The sequence below is a fragment of the Sebastes umbrosus genome, chromosome 19 (assembly GCF_015220745.1).
Source record: "Sebastes umbrosus isolate fSebUmb1 chromosome 19, fSebUmb1.pri, whole genome shotgun sequence".
NCBI classification, from domain to species: Eukaryota; Metazoa; Chordata; class Actinopteri; order Perciformes; family Sebastidae; genus Sebastes; species Sebastes umbrosus.
In genome coordinates this window covers 5862142-5881469 of record NC_051287.1, presented here as the reverse complement: position 1 = coordinate 5881469, position 19328 = coordinate 5862142, and the positions used below count along the sequence as shown (strand labels likewise).

The window sequence follows — 19328 nt, the reverse complement described above, 5'->3', positions numbered from 1 at the left end:
AATAAGGGCTATTAGAGTGCTCGTACAGTCAGAGTTACAGACTTCTCTTTCCCAACGTAAGTCTATGGGGAAACTATTTTTGGGCCCATCACGTGACGGGACACAGAAGTTGTAGTACCGCCGTTTGGCCACTATGGAAATTGAGATCAGCTCTTCCTGTGGGGCTTTGGTGTGTTGAGGTGCTTTGGAGAAAGTACCCGTTTTTCAGATTTTATCTCATGTCCGTGAACGCACCACCTCTCGCCTGTTGTGGAATGGAGAGTGACGTGTCAAGCAAGTGCCGGAAGCTCTCAGTCGGTCCAAAATGGCTTACCAGACTCTACAACAGGAGTACCTACAGATTCCTGTAGTTACCAGGGCTTATACCACCGCCTGCGTCCTCACTACCGCCGCAGTGGTAAGACTAACTCTCCTGCTCTCTGTGTTGGTGTGTTTCATAGCCTGATATCTCTTAATAAAGCCACTGTAACGTCTTAACTCAGCTGCTAGCTTTAGCTTTAGCAACCTGAGAGAAGGAGACGTGTCCAGATTCTGTTCATCAGGATCATAACTCTCCACATCCAGTCATTAAAGACGCGTTTAGATACCTGAGACTGCTTAGTTTTAACAGGTGAAACCATAGTTATAAGTGTTATGTAGGTTTATGTAGCGTGGCAGTCTATAGGCTCATAAGAGAGAGCTGTTTTACTGCTGTACAGTTTAACGTTATAGATGCTGATCACTAGAGCTGACTGGTGTCACGTTAATATGTGTCCGTGCTCCATAATATATAACACATACCTTTATGTATTAGTTATATTCTGTTATTGCATTCATATTCTGTCTAGCTATCTATAATAATATTAACAGTGGTGGAAGAACTACTAAAATAAAGTAAAACTACAGATTATGTAGAATTGTCAAGTTTGTATTATTATACATGTTTTATTACTATTGTGTTTTTCTATTGTTAATATATAATATGTAATTTTTTTTTAGCTTACTTTACTTTACTTTTTTTTATTTTACTTATCTTATTTACTAATTTTACTAAATGTATCTTACTTAATTGTTATTCTTTTGGGCACTGGTGCTAGAAATAGTACTTTTTTATTTTATACACTTGTGTTTTATACACTTGTATTTTATACACTTGAACTTGTTGTCATTTTGTTTTATTTTTGAGCAATCTTTGGCACAAGAATTTCAAGATTCAAGCCCTTTATTGTCATTGTATAGTACAACGAAATTAGATTGTGACATTCCCATAGGTGCTAATGAAAAGATAATACAATAAAAAAAAGAGTGCCATATAAATATAAAAGATAATACAATATAAAATATAAAATACAATATGTATATTGATGAGATGGCAGTTTTGCCAGATTATTGCACTGAGAGATAATTGTATAATTATTGCACAGCATCATATAATTATTGCACAGTGATCAGCATATGTTATTGCACATATCCGTACCAGTAGATTTACACATTTTACATTGCACAAAAGTGACCAACGTGTTATTGCACATGTCCGTAACAGTAGATTTACATTGCACAATTTCCTTCTGGATAAATAAAGTTCTATCTTATCTTATATTACTTTTATTTAGTTACTATATTATTTATTTACTACTCTTGTTACCTAGCTATCTATAATAATAACAGTTGTGGAAGAACTACTAAACAAAGTAAAAGTACAGATTATGTAGAATTGTCAAGGTTGTATAGTTATTATTTCATTAATTGTGAAAATGTCTACGGAGGAAAGCGTTTGAATTCTTTGGTATCCCTTGAAGAAGAAGAGTTAATGACGTCAGCTTATCTCTGGAGTTGACTCTGGGAAAGTACCTCAACTGAATTTGTACTCTGCGTCTCACTCTTTCACTGTATCGCCTTTTATTGTTGATTACTGTATAGCACATCCGTACCGTGTGCAGTTCAGATTAAAGTACAAGGCACAAAATAGTGTCAAATAAACCTGCTAAACTAGATGCAGAGTCGTTTTTATTCAAATGTAACTTGCCATGCAAAGCCCTTTGTGCTGGCTGGAGGAATCATTGGTTAAACATTCACAATTACAACTCTGGTTTCATTTTCTTTTTTACCTGTTCTGAATTGTGGATACAACCTATTTTTTTTTAATATAAACTTTGTATCTGCAGAGAGGAGAATATATACAACGTACTTTGCATACTTCCTTATCACCCCATGTAAATGCATTAGCTCAACCAAGAGCTCAAGACTCATCAAAACAAAATCACAACAAGCAGTGGAATGGGAGTTATCCTACTTCTTTGTGACTACGGTTTAATAGTTTGATGGGGTTTTTATTGTCAGATGTATGTTAATGGTTGTCTCAAAGCTAGATCATTCATCTTTTATCATTATTGTCATCACCTTTTACGTGTTTGTTTTGTCTTCTCTCACAGCAACTAGAGATCATCACTCCATTTCAGCTGTATTTTAATCCGGATTTGATTCTAAGGAATTACCAGGTGAGTAATCTGACCCACCTGCTCATCTTCATCCTCATCTCCATCCTCCGGAGGATTTCAGGGCACATACTGTAACGTTTCATACACTTCACAGCCACAGTAACCTCAGCTACCTGTCTAAGTTAACCAAAATGTAGTGTTAATAAAGTTCAGCTGAAATGAAATTGCTTTTATTTGTCTGCTACAGCTACATATCTTTTCTATAATTCACTTTTAAACAGTAACCTCAAGGGATAAATGTATATTTTATATTATTGTTTCATGATTGTGTCCCCTAGTTCTGCATTAAATCAACAGAACACCGTTAGGTATCTGTCTACGTAGAGTTGACTAACTGTAACAGATAAACAAAGTCACTAAAAAACATTTTTTAATCAAGGGATTGACCTGGATTTGTTTATGCTACTCTTATGTGCGTAGCTGAATGTTTTCTTTCTTCTCTTTTTGTAGGTATGGCGACTAATAACCAACTTCCTGTTTTTTGGTCCAGTTGGCTTCAATTTCCTGTTCAATATGATTTTTCTGTATCCTTCTCAGTTCCATGTCTCACTTCATTTAGCAAGTGTGTTTGCATACTTTCTGTTTCACAAGGGGAGGGCTGAATGTGCTTTCAGAGATGGGATGATGAAACTTGACACTTAAAATGGTGTCAATATAAGATGCACAATCATCCAACCAATGACAAATAAGTATGTCGTGGCAGTTCTTAAGTATTTAAGTGGTGATGATGAAATCTGTAAAATGTTTCTGTTTGAAGTTCTGTGTAGATTTCCTTAACCATTTGCTTTCAGGTACAGATACTGTCGTATGCTAGAGGAGGGCTCTTTCAGGGGACGCACGGCTGACTTTGTCTTCATGTTCCTCTTTGGTGGGCTTCTGATGACTGTATCCTTCCCATTAATGTTGCATTTAAAAAACATTTTCACTTACAGATAATGAGGTCTTCAGTAACTCATTTATTACACACATTTGACGTCAACTTTGACAGCTGTCTGGTACAGCTACTGATGCCCCTCTGAGACCCACAATAGACCCAGTTTTGTGTTTTTTAGGGAGGTGCAGGGGGTCTTTAGGGGGAGATAGCAGGTCAACAGTAGATGTCACATAGAAGTGGTGTACATCATCTGAAAGCTGGGAACCTGAAGATTAATTTGTGTGTCAAGTTCTTCTAGTCATAAATCAGAAATAAACATGAATGAAGGATGTGATTATCCTCGAGGTCACCACGGGTCATTTTATACAGTGAGGTCAAGTTTAAAAATATGGTTTCACTATAATAAAAAAATGGTTACTATGGGGACTAACATCATCACACATGAATACAGTTGGGCTCATTGGATCCACAAGAGTCTCAGCTTTACAGTGATACACAATGTATGTAATTCAAGACTGTTTAGGGACCCCAGTATGCAGAAATATACAAATACATCATTTTAGAATAGGCGAAAATAACACATTTATACTGCCTGCAAAAAACTACACGTGATTATCATAAAGTGGGCATGTCTGTAAAGGGGTCGTGGGTACCCATAGAACCCTCTTTCGTCCACATATCTTGAGGTCAGAGGTCAAGGGACCCCTTTGAAAATGGCCGTGACAGTTTTTCCTGTGCAGTGTTATTAAGCCTTCTTCCCGACATGGTAGTATGACAGTAAAGTCAGTCGTGTGTGTGATGCCGTTATTATAGGTCAGTAAGAATTTCACTCACTGCATCTTCTGATTCCTTTATTATGGGCTTCCAAGTTGGTAGCTCTTTAGTATGGGTCCATAAACAATACACTGCCTTTGTACTGTGTACAGGAAATATTATATTTTTTATGAAACTACCAATGTCCTAACCACGAGCTCGTTGGATATGTTGCACCTGCATCTTGGCTGCTGGAGGATGACCAGTTTTATGTTATTCTGTTGATTGTCTGGAGCAAGTGATGCAAAACAAATTTACCGGTGGTGTGCCATGTGCCCATTGTTAGTGTTATTCCACTTTAACTAGTGATATGTTGCTAGTTTGTTAATTGGCAATGGTTTATCAAAACAGTTTGTCAGTGGGGTTCCACACATTTCCCCCTCTAGTATTAGGACAATTCTTGCTCTCCTTTGGTGCTACTCACTATTGGTATGCCACTTATATCCCACTGAACACCACGTACCTCATAATAACTACCATACACCGTATATTTCCTGTTAGTAAGATGGATTTCGATCCATGCAACCGCAGGTGGTAGAAAGCCATAACAATTGATTGCATTTCTTCGCCATGTTCTTTAACAAGCTTTCAGATATTTGGCACTTTTGTGAGTCTGGTGTTCCTGGGTCAAGCCTTCACTATCATGCTGGTGTACGTGTGGAGTCGGCGAAACCCAAACGTCCGCATGAATTTCTTCGGCCTGCTGAATTTCCAGGCACCCTTCCTCCCCTGGGTGCTGATGGGATTCTCACTTCTGCTGGGCAACTCCATCATTGTGGATCTTTTAGGTACCTATCACAGTTTATTATGTTGGTGATATGCTAAGAGCCAAGGGGAACTGGTGTGGTTGTTTGTGTACCGTACAAATAGTGCTTTTGTTAAAATATTTGTATCTTTCTTGAGGTATCGCTGTTGGTCACGTCTACTTCTTTCTGGAGGATGTTTTCCCCAACCAGCCAGGTGGTGGAAGGTGGCTCAAGACCCCGTCTATCATGTGAGTAACAAAACTGAAAGTCTAAAGTTACAGGTCTACAGGGGCGTTTTTTATCCCGAGGGATCGACTCGCTTCCCAGCATTGTACGCTTGATGTGCTGCCAATAGACACAAGGCACTCGGCACCTGATTGGACGAAAGCTTTCTCTCCTGGGCTCCTGCTCCCAGCTTTCAATTCGGAAACAATATGGTGACCCGTTTGGAAACTTTCTTCTCTTATTTCACGAAAATAGTTCACTGAAATGTGTTTCTGAAAACATTTTATGCGAGAAATAAACCATCTAGTTGCTGAATCTATCTTTATGTGGATCGACAACGTTTAGTTTAAAAGTTTCTCGGGTGTTTCCAGAGTTGCATGGGACGCCTGTGATTTGCATAAAGTAGCCTGGACCTCAACTTTATGCAAATGAGGAGCAGGCGACGTGAAGATACTTGTCCACAGGCTCCGTCCTTTCCACGCTTCCCATTCATTGTTTATGTAAGCAACTGTGCAATGCATTCTGGTAGTGTGGCGGTGCGATTCGAGAGACGGAGCGTCACGTCGATAGATAGATAGATAGATAGATAGATAGATAGATAGATAGATAGGGACGGAGCACCACGACCTCCTCTCCACCATGGAACCTTGAGAGAGGACCAGATTTTAGTTTTTAATTCATTTTGCACCTCTCCATCACATTTGTTGTTGTTTATGTAATATCAACTAGTTACTTTTTTATATGTGTAAACATATAGAATCTAAACCCCTCCTCCTCTGTGCGTCTCCCACAGAAAGATGCTGTTCGACACACCAGAGGAAGACGCCAACTACAACCCGCTGCCCGAGGAGCGTCCGGGAGGGTTCGCCTGGGGAGAGGGACAGCGCCTTGGAGGTTAAATACGGCCCCAGATTTGTACCTGATTTGTCAGGTCACTTCCAAGGACATTCCCTCAGAGAGATGAAGGGGCACAAACATGGTCTTTGTTTTTTGACTTTGTTTGTTTAAGTTCTGGATGAAGAATGCCAAACAAGCAGAGCTGATTTGGAGATAACCCGTCTGTTGTCTTTGTATATGGGCTTAAATCATCCCCAGAAACTCTTTTCTCGACGCAACACGGTTGCTCTAAGACTATTTTAGAGAACGCTAAGGCTTCGGATGGAACTCTGGACGGTGAACGTTTGGGCTCGGGTGATGTTTGTCTTCATCTAAAAAGAAAAAAAAGAAAAAAATTATTGATATAATACAACTGTCATATGAAAGAGAAAAAAATGACAGCAGTAAAATAGCTAAAATGGCGAGTGCATTTTTCTCTCATTTCACTTTTTAAAAAATAAATGTGTGTGGCAAAATGATGCTTTGGTTTCATCTCTTTGAGCTGTTGCTTGAAACCAAAGACGTCTCAACAAATACGATGAATTGATTCATACAAATAACATTATGGTCGGTAGAAAGGATCTTGTAACTTCATTTTCTGGCCATTGTAATATACAAATATCAAGATTTGTACTATTTCCTGTAGCTGTACTCCTTTTTTTTGTTTCATTTGATACAAACAGCCTTAAATAGGATACATGTAGGACGGTATGTCATACACAGAAAGGGTGAGTCTTGCCTATATTTGTATGTGACAATACTTTTGACTTATCTTATAGATTTTGCACACTTTTATTTGATGTTACCATGTGATCCGGTTGAAGTGGATTATAAATCCTGGTAAAGACATTTTTGGCTTCTGTTTGTTGCTCTTGAGAAGAGATTAAAAAAAAAAGAAATTATGGGATGTGGTGATGCATTAAAAAGCTTTGTTGAATTATGCTTGATCAAAAAAAATATGGGCCTTAAATTGAGTTTCTAATATTCTGTTTGTTGAGCGGGCTGAGACGAGTAATGGACTGTAATGAAGTCATAGTTTTATGGGTTTGAGGACATGAGGAAAAAACTTAATTTCAGACCCTGAACATAGCACATTTCTATTTGAGTAATCCCCAATGACAGGGGTCTGCAACCGGCAGCTCCGGAGCCACATGCGGCTCTTTAGTCCCTCTCCAGTGGCTCCCTGTGGATTTTTTAAAAATTAGTGGAAATGAATAACTGTTTATTTGTTTACATTTTCATTTTTTATTAATAATTGTTGTAGGTCTATGGTACGACGGAGTATTAGGGCCACATTGAGGAAAAAAAATAAATCTGAGATTTCGAGAATAAAGTCATAATATTCCGAAAATAAAGTCAGAAGTTCACGAGAAAAAAAGTCGTGGTATTATGAGAATAAAGTCCTAATATTAGTATACTTATATAGTAGTATAGTATTAATAATAATAGTAGTAATTTTACGTTATTTTATTTTTTCTCGTAAAGTTCTGACTTTTTTTCTCGTCATATTATGACTTTATTCTGTAAATCTCAGATGTTTTTTCCCTCAATGTGGCCCTAATACTCCGTAGTACATTTGCTCTTTGGCCCTCACTGCATTAGACTTATATACTATATACTTAGACTATAAACTGTGTTACCTTCATCACAATGCTCAAATGTTTTGCAGCTCCAGACAGATTATTTATTTATTTTTTTTGCCTAAAATGTCTCTTTTGATAGTAAAGGTTGCTGACACCTTCCCAATGAGATGGAATTACCATTTCAATACAGTATTTACAGATAAAGCTGAGTTAAATCTGACTTTAGACCAGTAGGGGGCAGTAATGGACTTTAGAAATTGTTCCTCTGCCTTTCGAACGAAGAGTAAGGCCAATGCTGCGTTCGTGATTTTCGGAAAAAGGAATACTCCACACGGATGTGTTCACTTAACATACTTTCTAAAGTGGGACCTGTCCAGCAGCTGTTGTAGTTTCACTTAGTTTTCTCTGTATACAGTTTACACTTATTGGGGCAGACATGCTCCTAACTCAAGGGTCATCAACCTGCAGCTCCGGAGCCACATCTCCAGTGGCTCCCTGTGGATTTTTTAAAGAATTAGTGGAAATGAATAACTCATTTGTTTACATTTTCATTTTTATTTATCATTGTTGTAGGTCAATGGTACAACGGTACAATGGAGTATTAGGGCCACATTTAGGAAAGAAATAAATCTGAGATTTCGAGAATAAAGTCAGAGGTTTACGAGAAAAAAAGTCGTGGTATTATGAGAATAAAGTCATAATATTAGTATACATATATATAGTAGTATAGTATTAATAATAGAAGTAGTAATTTTACGTGTTATTTTTTTTTTCTTGTAAAGTTATGACTTTATTCTCGTTATATTATGACCTTTTTTCTCATAATATTATGATTTTATTATTGTAATATTACGACTTTTTCTCTCGTAAAGTTATGACTTTATTCACGTAATATTACAACTTTTTTCTCGTAATTGTATGACTTTATTCTCGTAAAGTTACGACTTTTTTCATGGAAAGTTATGACTTTATTATTGTAATATTACGACTTTTTTCGCGTAAAGTTATGACTTTATTCTCTTAATATTACGACTTTATTTTTGTAATATTACGACTTTTTTTTCATAAAGTTATGAGTTTATTCTCGTAATATTACGACTTTATTTTTGTAATATTACGACTTTATTCTCGTAATATTCTGACTTTATTCTTGTTATATTACGGCTTTTTCTCTCATAATATTATGACTTTATTCTGTAAATCTCAGATGTTTTTTCCCTCAATGTGGCCCTAATACTCCGTAGTACATTTGCTCTTTGGCCCTCACTGCATTAGACTTATATACTATATACTTAGACTATAAACTGTGTCATCACAATGCTCAAATGTTTTGCTGCTCCAGACAGATATATATTTTTTATTTACCTAAAATGTCTTTTGATAGTAAAGGTTGCTGACACCTGACCTAACTGCAGAACGCCTATTTTTCAAGGAGGACACTCTGATTTCCCATCTTCATGGTGAGGCCGTAAACGCACCGTGAAGAAGAGAGAAGGCTAACTGGTTAGCTTGTTAGCTTCACTGCTCGACTGTGTAAAGATGCAATTAGCTTTAAGTAAAACGTTTGGCCAGAAACCAGTTAAATTCCAACTAGAGCAAGATGGGGACTTCTACATGGTTGGATCAGAGGTACGTGGCTCTCTCTTACAGTAACTTTAAATGCTTCAGCTCCTTTAATGTTAGCCTCAGTTAGTCCATGCTTTCTGGCTAGTTGATGCTAACTAGCCTCCATTGATGCTTCATAAACAAAGAAAACACCAAGATATTCATGCAACCTGCAAATCACACATACTTTATGCCCTCCACAGTTCAATAAATAACAGCTAACCCAAGCAGCTTTTGCATGTTTTGCAATAACTTCAATTTCCATCCTGCTATAGAGAAGATAGAAGTTACATCAACATGAACTAATGTGCAAAAAAAAAAAAAGAGTACTGTTTGACTTTACTGTGTTTCAGAGGCTCTAGTAGGTTCAGTTTTAGGGCTAGAGTGAAGCTACAGGTATCATATTAAACAAGAAAACCTAATGAATCCATTGTTACCAACCATGTCAGGGTTGGCTAAATAACAAGGAGGCTAAATAACGCTCCAAAGTTGGGCTGAATTTTAGGGAGGAAAAACTGGCATGGTCATTTTCAAATAGGTCCCTTCTTGACCTCTGACCTCAAGATGTGTGAATGAAAATGGGTTCTATAGGTACCCTTAACAGTCTTGGAATTACATAAATTGGGTATCACTGTAAAGCTGAGACTCTTGTGGATCCAATGAGTCCAACTGTATTCATGTGTGATGATGTTAGTCCCCATAGTAGCCTTTTCATTGAAGTGAGACCATTTTTTTTAAACTTGACCTCACTGTATAAAATGACCTGTGGTGACCTCTAGGATAATCACAGCCTCATGAAACTTTACAGCCACAAACTACAGACCTAGAGCATTCAGAGGATGGATGGCTTTCCTAGGTAGATTGACAATAAGGGGGTTTCTGAGCAGTTTACACAACAGAAGTGCTCGCCATCCAATCGTCAACAAATGCAATTCTTGCAGAAATCTCAAAATGTCAAATGTTTTTTAAACCAAATCACAGCATGGCTTTTTCTATGGTGTTCCTCAAGGTCTTGGTGTCTTAATGTGGTATTTTGGAGGGATTATTGATAATTGTTTATCAATTCTTAAAGTGGTAAAAAATGGTTAAATTTAGCACCAAATCTGTGTAACAAATGGTATCAACCCAAAAACTGCTGCAACAACTTATGAGACATAATAGAGCATGGAGATGACCATCATATACTTCGATTTTAATGTTCTAAATCCTTATACACTTTCACAATTCATTTTAGCACCTCAAAACCTGGATGATTAATCTTGATGGCTTGTGTGCAAATGTATATACAGTATATATTTATATAAATACTCTTTATCACAGTACATATCTGCAGAACCTTTTTTTCTAATTTATTTCATTTTGGTTTACTAAAAGATCTTCCTTCTGCTCTCCAGGTTGGAAACTACCTGCGCATGTTCAGAGGCTCTCTGTATAAAAGATATCCATCTTTATGGAGGAGGCTGGCCTCAGTGGAGGAGAGGAAGAAAATCGTAGCATCATCACATGGTTAGTGGTGCGTTCTTTTTACACTGGACTTTGATAAAGTGTGTATAATGCTTATATTGCTGCTACAAGCAATTTAATATTGTAGAGGGAAAATATTATATTTGAATCAAGTGACCAGTCAGACTGGTGACTTGTCAACCTAGACATTATCTCAGTGTAATGTGTAAAGTAAAAAAAAAAAACTTTAAAACAATCAACATATCTTTGTTTTGGTAACACTTCATTTTACAGACCTCCAAATTTCATGGTAATTCGGTGATAATTAGCAAGCAACCTATTTGAAAATTTGTGTAACAGTTGACATGCGTCTGTGTTTTCTCACCCGTTGGTCCGTCTGTAGCCACGAGTGTTACTCTGCTGAAGGCATCCGAATGTGAAGAGATCTTCGAGGGTAATGATGAGAAATACAAGGCGGTGTCCATCAGCACAGAGCCTCCAGCTTACCTCAGGTAATTTCTATGAGATGATTGCTGATTTAGCATTTGTCATGTTTTATTTTTACATTTTTTTTAAAAAAATTCCTGAGTGGAAAGACTTGTTAAAGCACTCCTCCCGTCGGCGCGCTGCAGGTTGAGCTCATCAACCACTGCTCGCACGCACGCACGCCCAGCCAAAGCTTTGAATATTCGCTGTTGATTACTACGGAAGCTCTGGAGCCCTAATTGCTTGTGTATTCTTGTCAACATTGTGTTTTTTTTTCCTTTCTATAAGGGAGCAGAAAGCAAAGCGGAGCAGTCAGTGGGTCCCCACGCTGCCCAACAGCTCTCATCATTTAGATGCTGTGCCTTGCTCCACCACCATCAACCGCAACCGAATGGGCCGCGACAAGAAGAGGACCTTCCCCCTGTGGTGAGAACGCTGCACCGCAAACAACTCAACAGTATGGCACTAGCTCTGTATCTCTGTTGTGTTGTATAGCAAAATATCCCTAAGGCTAAAAGTAGCTACTATCTGGTCGAGTCAGGAGAAACTCCAGAGAGATTCAAAGAGATCCCTTTTAAAGGGATTCCAATGTAGTCACTTAACATTAGTGGCAATTACATGATTGGCTCTGATGGCTTGTTTCCGGCGGCATCGCCCTGGAGGTTCACACTCTGCATATGGTCATGCACCCTGACCCCACGATGACACACGTTGAGTGACTACTCTAGTCATTTCCATAATGAGGCAGAAATGCATAAAGAAATGTAAAAATAAATGCTAAAAGAGAAGAATACAGAAATAAATAAGTTTGTGGAAATAAATGAGGGGTAAAATGCACAGGGAAAATTGTGCAGAAATAAATAAATAAATGCATAAATACATTAATAAATACACATTTTTGAAAATAAGTAAATAAAAAATAAATGCAAAAGTAAATAAATTAATTGAAAAATGATTAAAAACAAATGCATGAATAGATAAAAGGGAAAATTAAACGGAAACTAAAAGGACATTTAGAATGGCTTGGATTAAAAAATAATAATCCAACACTGAGATTTGTTGCGTCTTGTGTCTCGCTCAGCTTTGATGACCACGACCCGGCAGTGATCCATGAGAACGCAGCCCAGGTAGAGGCGCTGGTTCCCATTCGTCTAGATATGGAGATAGACGGACAGAAACTACGAGATGCCTTCACATGGAACATGAACGGTAATAAATATATTCGTCAACTAGCTGACTAACATCCAAAACATACAGCATTGTTCTGGTATGTCAAGTTATTAAAATGTTATAATTTTGTCACCAATCCCCTCCCCTCTTCAGAGAAACTGATGACCCCAGAGATGTTCGCAGAGATTTTATGTGACGACCTGGACCTGAATCCTCTGGCCTTTGTCCCCGCCATTGCCTCAGCCATTCGTCAGCAGATTGAGTCGTACCCCATCGACAGCATACTGGAGGAGCAGGCGGACCAGAGAGTCATCATCAAGGTGGGTGCTGCTGAACCAAAGCAACAACAATTCCTCAGGAAGGTTTTAAGTTGGTAAAAAAAAATTGGAGTATACTTAATGTTTTTTTCTGTGTTCCTCAGCTGAACATCCATGTGGGGAACATTTCTCTGGTGGACCAGTTTGAGTGGGATATGTCAGAGAGAGAGAACTCACCTGAGTCGTTTGCACTGAAGCTTTGCTCTGAGCTTGGTCTGGGTGGAGAGTTCGTCACCACTATCGCCTACAGCATTCGCGGTCAGCTCAGCTGGCACCAGAGGACCTACGCCTTCAGGTAACTCACCCACTCACTTTAACCCTCAATAGACCTGTTTTTGTCTTTTTTAGGGCGGTACAGGGGGTCTTTAGGGGGAGATAGCAGGTCAACAGTAGATGTCACATAGAAGTGGTGTACATCATCTGAAAGCTGGGAACCTGAAGATTAATTTGAGATGCTGCTCAGCACTGTGTGTAAATGTTTTCTCGTCAAGTCGGAAATAAACATGAATTAATCAATTAATTAATTAACTATTTAAAATAGTAAAAGTGTATACAGGTTTAGAACATTATGATTGAAGTATATGATGGTAATTTCCATGCTCTATTATGTCTCATAAGTTGTTGCAGCAATTTTTGGGTTGATACCATTTGTTACACAGATTTGGTGCTAAATTTAAAAAAAATGTACCACTCGATAATTGATCAAAATGATCAATAATCCCTCCCAAATACCACATTAAGACACCAATACCTTGAGGAACACCATAGAAAAAGCCATGCTGTGATTTGGTATCAAAAACCATTTGAGATTTTAAGATTTCTGCAAGAATTGCATTTTTCGTCGATTGGATGGTGAGCACTTCTGTTGTGGAAACTGCTCAGAAACCCCCTTATTGTCAATCTACCTAGGAAAGCCATCCATCCTCTGAATGCTCTAGGTCTCTAGTTTGTGGCTGTAAAGTTTCATGAGGCTTTGATTATCCTAGAGGTCACCACAGGTCATTTTATACAGTGAGGTCAAATTTTAATGTTGGACTGACTCATTACTGCCATTCTTCACAGTGAGAACCCGCTCCCGACAGTAGAGATTGCCATCCGCAACACAGGTGACGCAGACCAGTGGTGCCCCCTGCTGGAGACCCTCACAGACGCTGAGATGGAGAAGAAGATCCGAGACCAAGACAGGAACACGAGGTGAGACAGCCCTACTTAAAAGTACTGACTTCGGTACCCAACCCTAACTCAGAGTTTTCACCAAATAAATGTCCTATAACAGACTCGAACACAAAGACAGTTTTTGCAGAATCCTTGAGATAATGTGTGTTTTTCTAGGCGTATGAGACGACTGGCCAACACCGCTCCCTCCTGGTAGAAAAGAGACCTGAAGCTGCATCAGATGACGTGTCCTCCGGAGACTCGCACACAGGTCCTCCTGAAAGCATCGATGAAGCATCTGGATGTTCCTGTAAGCATGACTGACACTCACGGACACCTGGTCGGTCTCCATGGACACCTCACTGACTGAATGCAACACACACACACATATCCAGGCATTCCTCTGCTCACACAGTCTACCGTCATCATGCTTCACCTTGCCTTTTAGCACACCAGTCATAGCAACAGTTAACCCCAGCATCACTGTAAGCTAGTGTTTGTCATTGAAGGAGGTTTATCTATCTGTTACATGCGTTACTGTTACACACACACACCACACCCTGCAGTGTGTGAATACACCACGTCATGTCAAACCAAAGCACTTGGTTTCATCACCGTCACTGACGTCACGGTCGGCCACGACATGGATTTTGCAATACCGTCATTACCGTGATAAACACACACACGCTTTGGTTTAGCACACACACACGACGGAGATACAACACCCAATAAACCATGGCTGTATTCAAAACCGCCTACTACATACTACTGACGAACGCAGTAAACAGTATACAGTATATACTACCTACTGCGTTCCTCAGTAGTATGCAGTATATACTGCATACTGCGTTCCTCAGTAGTATGCAGTATGCAGCGGTTAAAAGTGATGTATTATGCCCGGCTGGCGAGGTAGCGACCCCGGCAGGCGCTAGCTGGCTGTCACAGCAGTTTGTGGAGCTTCTAAACTCCGAAAGCGTTGGAGCAAATGTTCGACTCGCTAACTAATATTGTAAAGCTGCCAATATTCAAGATCTACACGGTTTATTTCTCTCCTCAAAAATTTTCAGAAGTGATTTTTAGTGATGAAATAGCTGCGAAAAATGTAAAGAAAAACGAGCCGTTTTTGGCTGCTGTTAAAATGTAAAAACGTACCGTTCCAGCGCTTTGCATTGTGGGATACAGTTGGCGAGGTACTGTAGATTTTGCATTTGTTCGCACACTGCATACTACATGCTACATTTTTGGCCAAATCAGTACGTACTACTAGTACAGTATGTGGTTTCGGATACAGCCAGGGTGTCCTGTAGAGCTGAAACAATTAGTCGGTTAATCAACTAGTCGATCAATAGAAAAGTGATAATGAACTATTTTGATAATCGATAAATCGTTTGAGCCACTTTCTAAGCAAATAGTGTCAAACTTTTGCTTCTCAAACGAGAGGATCTACTGCTCTTCTTTGTCAAACATCATTTTAAACTGAATATCACTGGGTTTTGTCAAACAAAACAAAACAAGACATTTGAAGACGTTATGATGGACCTTTTCTTTCACTATTTTTGTTATGATTTTAAAGACTATACAATTCAAACTGGCCTCGCTCATCAAACCTTTTGTCGGTGGACGATTACCCCCTGAAACAGTACATTGGTGACAGATGGTGGGAGGGTGAATTGGTAAGCAAACTTGCCAACAAACAAAACCTCTCATGCGATCATAATCATTTTGAAAGATGCCGTAATCTAGGTCCAGTAAATCCTACACATTAATGAATATGTTATTGAGCCACATCAAAGTGTTTGGGCTACTTCGGTAAACTGATGTTAGTCTTTTTACCTGACTGAAATAACCAGTATGTGTGTGTGTGTAAAATCAAACTACAACAAATCCCTGGTGATGTTACTGCTGCTGTGTTCTGCTCAGACAGCAGGTCAAGTGTTTGCAGCCAATCAGAGAATTGATTATTTTTCTCTGCGTGTTACCAAGTCTGATCCGTTATGTGAACCAGTGTTCATTTGCATGCTAAAACATAGGTAGGTATAATACTGTACCCTGTGCATGAGGGACTAATTGATCCCATTGTTACTTCTGTTTGCACCGTGCCTCACATTGCATCAGTGTCAGCAGACTGGAGCCTTTTAACTGGGAGTAATTTAGGGGTAGTAGAGAGAGGGGGAAAAAAACAAGCTGACAAGAACCAATGGTGTCTTTTTTAAAAGTGATGATTTTCAACTTGAACATACTCCAGAGAATGATGTTAACGTATGTACCGTCGCTTCTTGTTCTCTTATTTTGTAAAATTGATTTACCTTTATAGTGGACTTGTTTTTTATATGAAAAATAACAATAAAGAAAACTTGTTGGAAATAAGTTTATTTGTTAACCTTTACATTTTGATGTTGTGTTTAACCCTCTGAGACCCACAATAAACCTGTTTTTGTCTGTTTTAGGGGGGTACAGGGGGTCTTTAGGGGGAGATAGCAGGTCAACAGTAGATGTCACATAGAAGTGATGTACATCGAAAGCTGAGAACCTGAAGATTAATTTGAGATGCAGCTGATGCAATGAATCATGGGTAGTCCCTCAGAGGGGTTAATCATGACAAGCTGTTCATAAGATGACTGATGCAGCCTGCAGTGCTCGAGGTGGGGCATTGTGGGTAGTCTAATTAAACAACAATGAGGAGTCACTGCAGTCGGCACTGAACAATCACATTTAGACTTTAGCTTCATTATGCAAAGCTCCTCAGGCTCTTTAACTAAGAACATCTGGACTCATTGGTCAAAGTGAAGGAGCATTTCTGACAAGCTTTATACATACCAGCCCTCACCCTTTGCTACAGGAAGCTTTTAGCTGCAGTGATTAGCATGCAGAAATTGTTTAAAGCTGAAGTAGGCGAGACTGGAGCAAATATGATTTAAAAAAAGTTATTTTTATAAAACGGTCGCTCTATCCTGACAGTAGCACATGAGACAGGTAACCTGAAAAAAATCATGTTCCTCTGTGTCCTCCGTTGCTCCTAACGGCATCTGCAAGATTTCACAGACCAGAGGAAAACAAGCAGTAAGAGCTGATCTGAGGTCTGCTGTCCAGCTGCCGTTTATGAGAGCCAGCTGTCAATCACTCGCGAACTCCGACCAAACGGTCAAACTAGGCAGCGCTGATCAAATATGAATCAATATTATGTTACGTTAATGCCTATTTCTCTCCTCAGATGTTTTCAGAATCATCTTGTAGTGCACGGTTAAGCTGTAAAATGAGAAAGTTTGTGACGCCGCCGCTACTGTGAAACCTGGTGAAGGAACGTCAAGTTCTGGTCACATGACCGGAGCACAGCCAATAGGAATGCTCTCAATGAAATGACCTGTGATTGGTCAAAGTCTCCCGTCACGGGCTTGATTTTTCTAAAGCCTGAAAACAGAGCAATGAGGAGGAGCAGAAGTCTAGTTTTCTCTCAGAACACTTGAATTACAATATGCTGAAAGATTATTATGGATTTTTTGCCCAATGATGCCAAAAATATATACTGCCTACTGCCACTTTAAGACTGTATAAGGTCCAAATTAATCAACTATTACAAATAATCTGTTTTTGAAGTGTCAAGTGATTTGTTGTCATGTGCACAACAATTACAGAGAAGCAGTCGTTGGCAATGAAATTCTTAGTTCCCAGGCTCCCTTCAACAATCATTATGTAGGCTATAAATAGAAAATTACGCAAGTAAAAAAAAGAAAGAAGAGAATCTAAGACAGAAGAAATAGTGCAAGTTATATTCTAATGTGTTTGTTTGCATATGCAATGGAACAGTTCTTTCTATGTTTTAAGAATTAGGAGAAATTGGTGATTATTTTACAATAAATTATTTATTTTTGTAAAAAAAAAAAATGGGATAAACTTTGAGTAAGGAGTCAATATTTTTGATCTGGTTTTCAATAGTCCCTGCATAGTTGTCCGAGTTCATAAATACGTGTTCAACGTATGTATGTAAATCTTTAAAGCCTGGTGTCTACTGAACCTGTCATCGAGCTCCAACAACACCCAGTTATTAGACAGTGATCTCACTCCGTCAAAGGAGTTTCCAACTGTCAGCACGGAAGCAGTGCATGATGAATTGTTTCTAGTTAGCCGTCGTGGATCTTCAATCTACCAGCCAGACATTTTCCACTCCTGTCGATCTGAAGTCGTCTCTCCTGCACAAAGAACCGGCACTGAGTTGCCCTCCAGACAGGGCAGCAGCTGGTCTGATTTTACTACCCCCCCTGCAAACATTAAAGCTAGACAAAAGAGACGAGCGGATATGTTAGAAGACGAGACGAGCAGCTTGTTTTACACATCACAAGAGGAAACCTCGACAGTAGGAAAGAGAATCCATTGTTCATCACACAAGCTGTGGTTAACCTGTAGAGCTGAATCACAGCGAGTTTGATCAGCAGATGGCTCTGTGGTTGCTGACTAACGTGCTTGAATTGCCCCGTGAGGGACGAATAAAGTATTTTGAATGGATTGAAAGTGATTAGAGGAATTCCTCAAGTCAAGTCGATTTTATTTGTATTGCCCAAAATCACTAATTTGCCTCAGGAGGCTCAGGAGACTCAGGAGGCTCAGGAGGCTCAGGAGGCACGACTCCCTCTGTCCTTAACAGTGCAACCCTCTCATTGGATGAGGAAAAACTCCTTTAACTCCTAAAACCTTTAACAGGAAAAAAGAAAAAACTGGAAGAAACCTCAGGAAGAGTAACAGAGGAGGGATCCCCCTTCCAGTAGATGTCGTGTGTACAGAGTAACAACATTGTTGAATCCCGACCTTGGGCCAGCAAAAGATAAGGCGTCCTCCTTCAGCATTTTTATCGTTATAATAATTAAAACTATTTAAAAAAAAATCTGTTTAAAAAAATTGGTCGAGAGAAGTCAAAAGATCTCGATGCAAAAGTGTTTATTTCTGTCACCAAAAAACAAACACGAGTCGTTAGTTTGAACGGAGGACTCACCTTCATGACAAACCAGTCCTCCTTATATATCATGAGCTTCGTTCATAATTCTCTTTCATGTTCTTTACCCCTCGGTGGGCAAAATGCCCAAAACTCATTATTTTCCTGCAAACTCAGCGATTCTGACTTATTTTGATCCCACCTCTGACAGATTTACAATTCTGAACTTTTTACCCCAGAGCCTCCTCCATTCATGCCACCGCTAGAGATGTAAGATGTCAGGAGCGTCAACGTTTCAGCCGGTGTTGCTGTCCTCCATTTGACAAAACCCCCTGCCATGCTCCACTCCCCTCAACTAGAGAGCCAGTGTGCTTTTCCCTCACTAATCCTCTCCACGCCAAATAGATAGAGCCAGAGCAACACGACCTCCTCTCCACGCCAAATAGATGGAGCCAGAGCAACACGACCTCCTCTCCACGCCAAATAGATGGAGCCAGACCAACACAACCTCCTCTCCATGCCAAACAGATAGAGCCAGAGCAACACAACCTCCTCTCCACGCCAAATAGATGGAGCCAGAGCAACACGACCTCCTCTCCACGCCAAAATAGATAGAGCCAGAGAGACAAGTCCT

At 39.3% G+C, this 19328-nt stretch overlaps 2 protein-coding genes across 2 annotated transcripts; both read left to right on the top strand.

Moving 5' to 3' along the window:
• The first annotated feature begins 206 nt into the window (after positions 1-206).
• derl2 (derlin 2) lies at positions 207-6968 on the top strand. The gene is made up of 7 exons (XM_037753556.1): positions 207-397; positions 2412-2477; positions 2928-3001; positions 3269-3362; positions 4757-4952; positions 5068-5158; positions 5929-6968. Exons 1-7 carry the CDS (start codon positions 305-307, stop codon positions 6032-6034), a joined length of 720 nt encoding a protein of 239 aa, XP_037609484.1. The 5' UTR covers positions 207-304; the 3' UTR covers positions 6035-6968.
• A 2051-nt stretch (positions 6969-9019) lies between these two features.
• On the top strand, positions 9020-16134 carry LOC119478605 (SWI/SNF-related matrix-associated actin-dependent regulator of chromatin subfamily B member 1-like). Its single transcript, XM_037753439.1, has 9 exons — positions 9020-9223; positions 10594-10705; positions 11046-11154; positions 11417-11554; positions 12210-12337; positions 12452-12618; positions 12720-12910; positions 13678-13809; positions 13948-16134. The coding sequence occupies exons 1-9, from the start codon at positions 9134-9136 to the stop codon at positions 13985-13987; spliced, it is 1107 nt and encodes a 368-aa protein (XP_037609367.1). The 5' UTR covers positions 9020-9133; the 3' UTR covers positions 13988-16134.
• The last annotated feature ends 3194 nt before the right edge of the window (positions 16135-19328 follow it).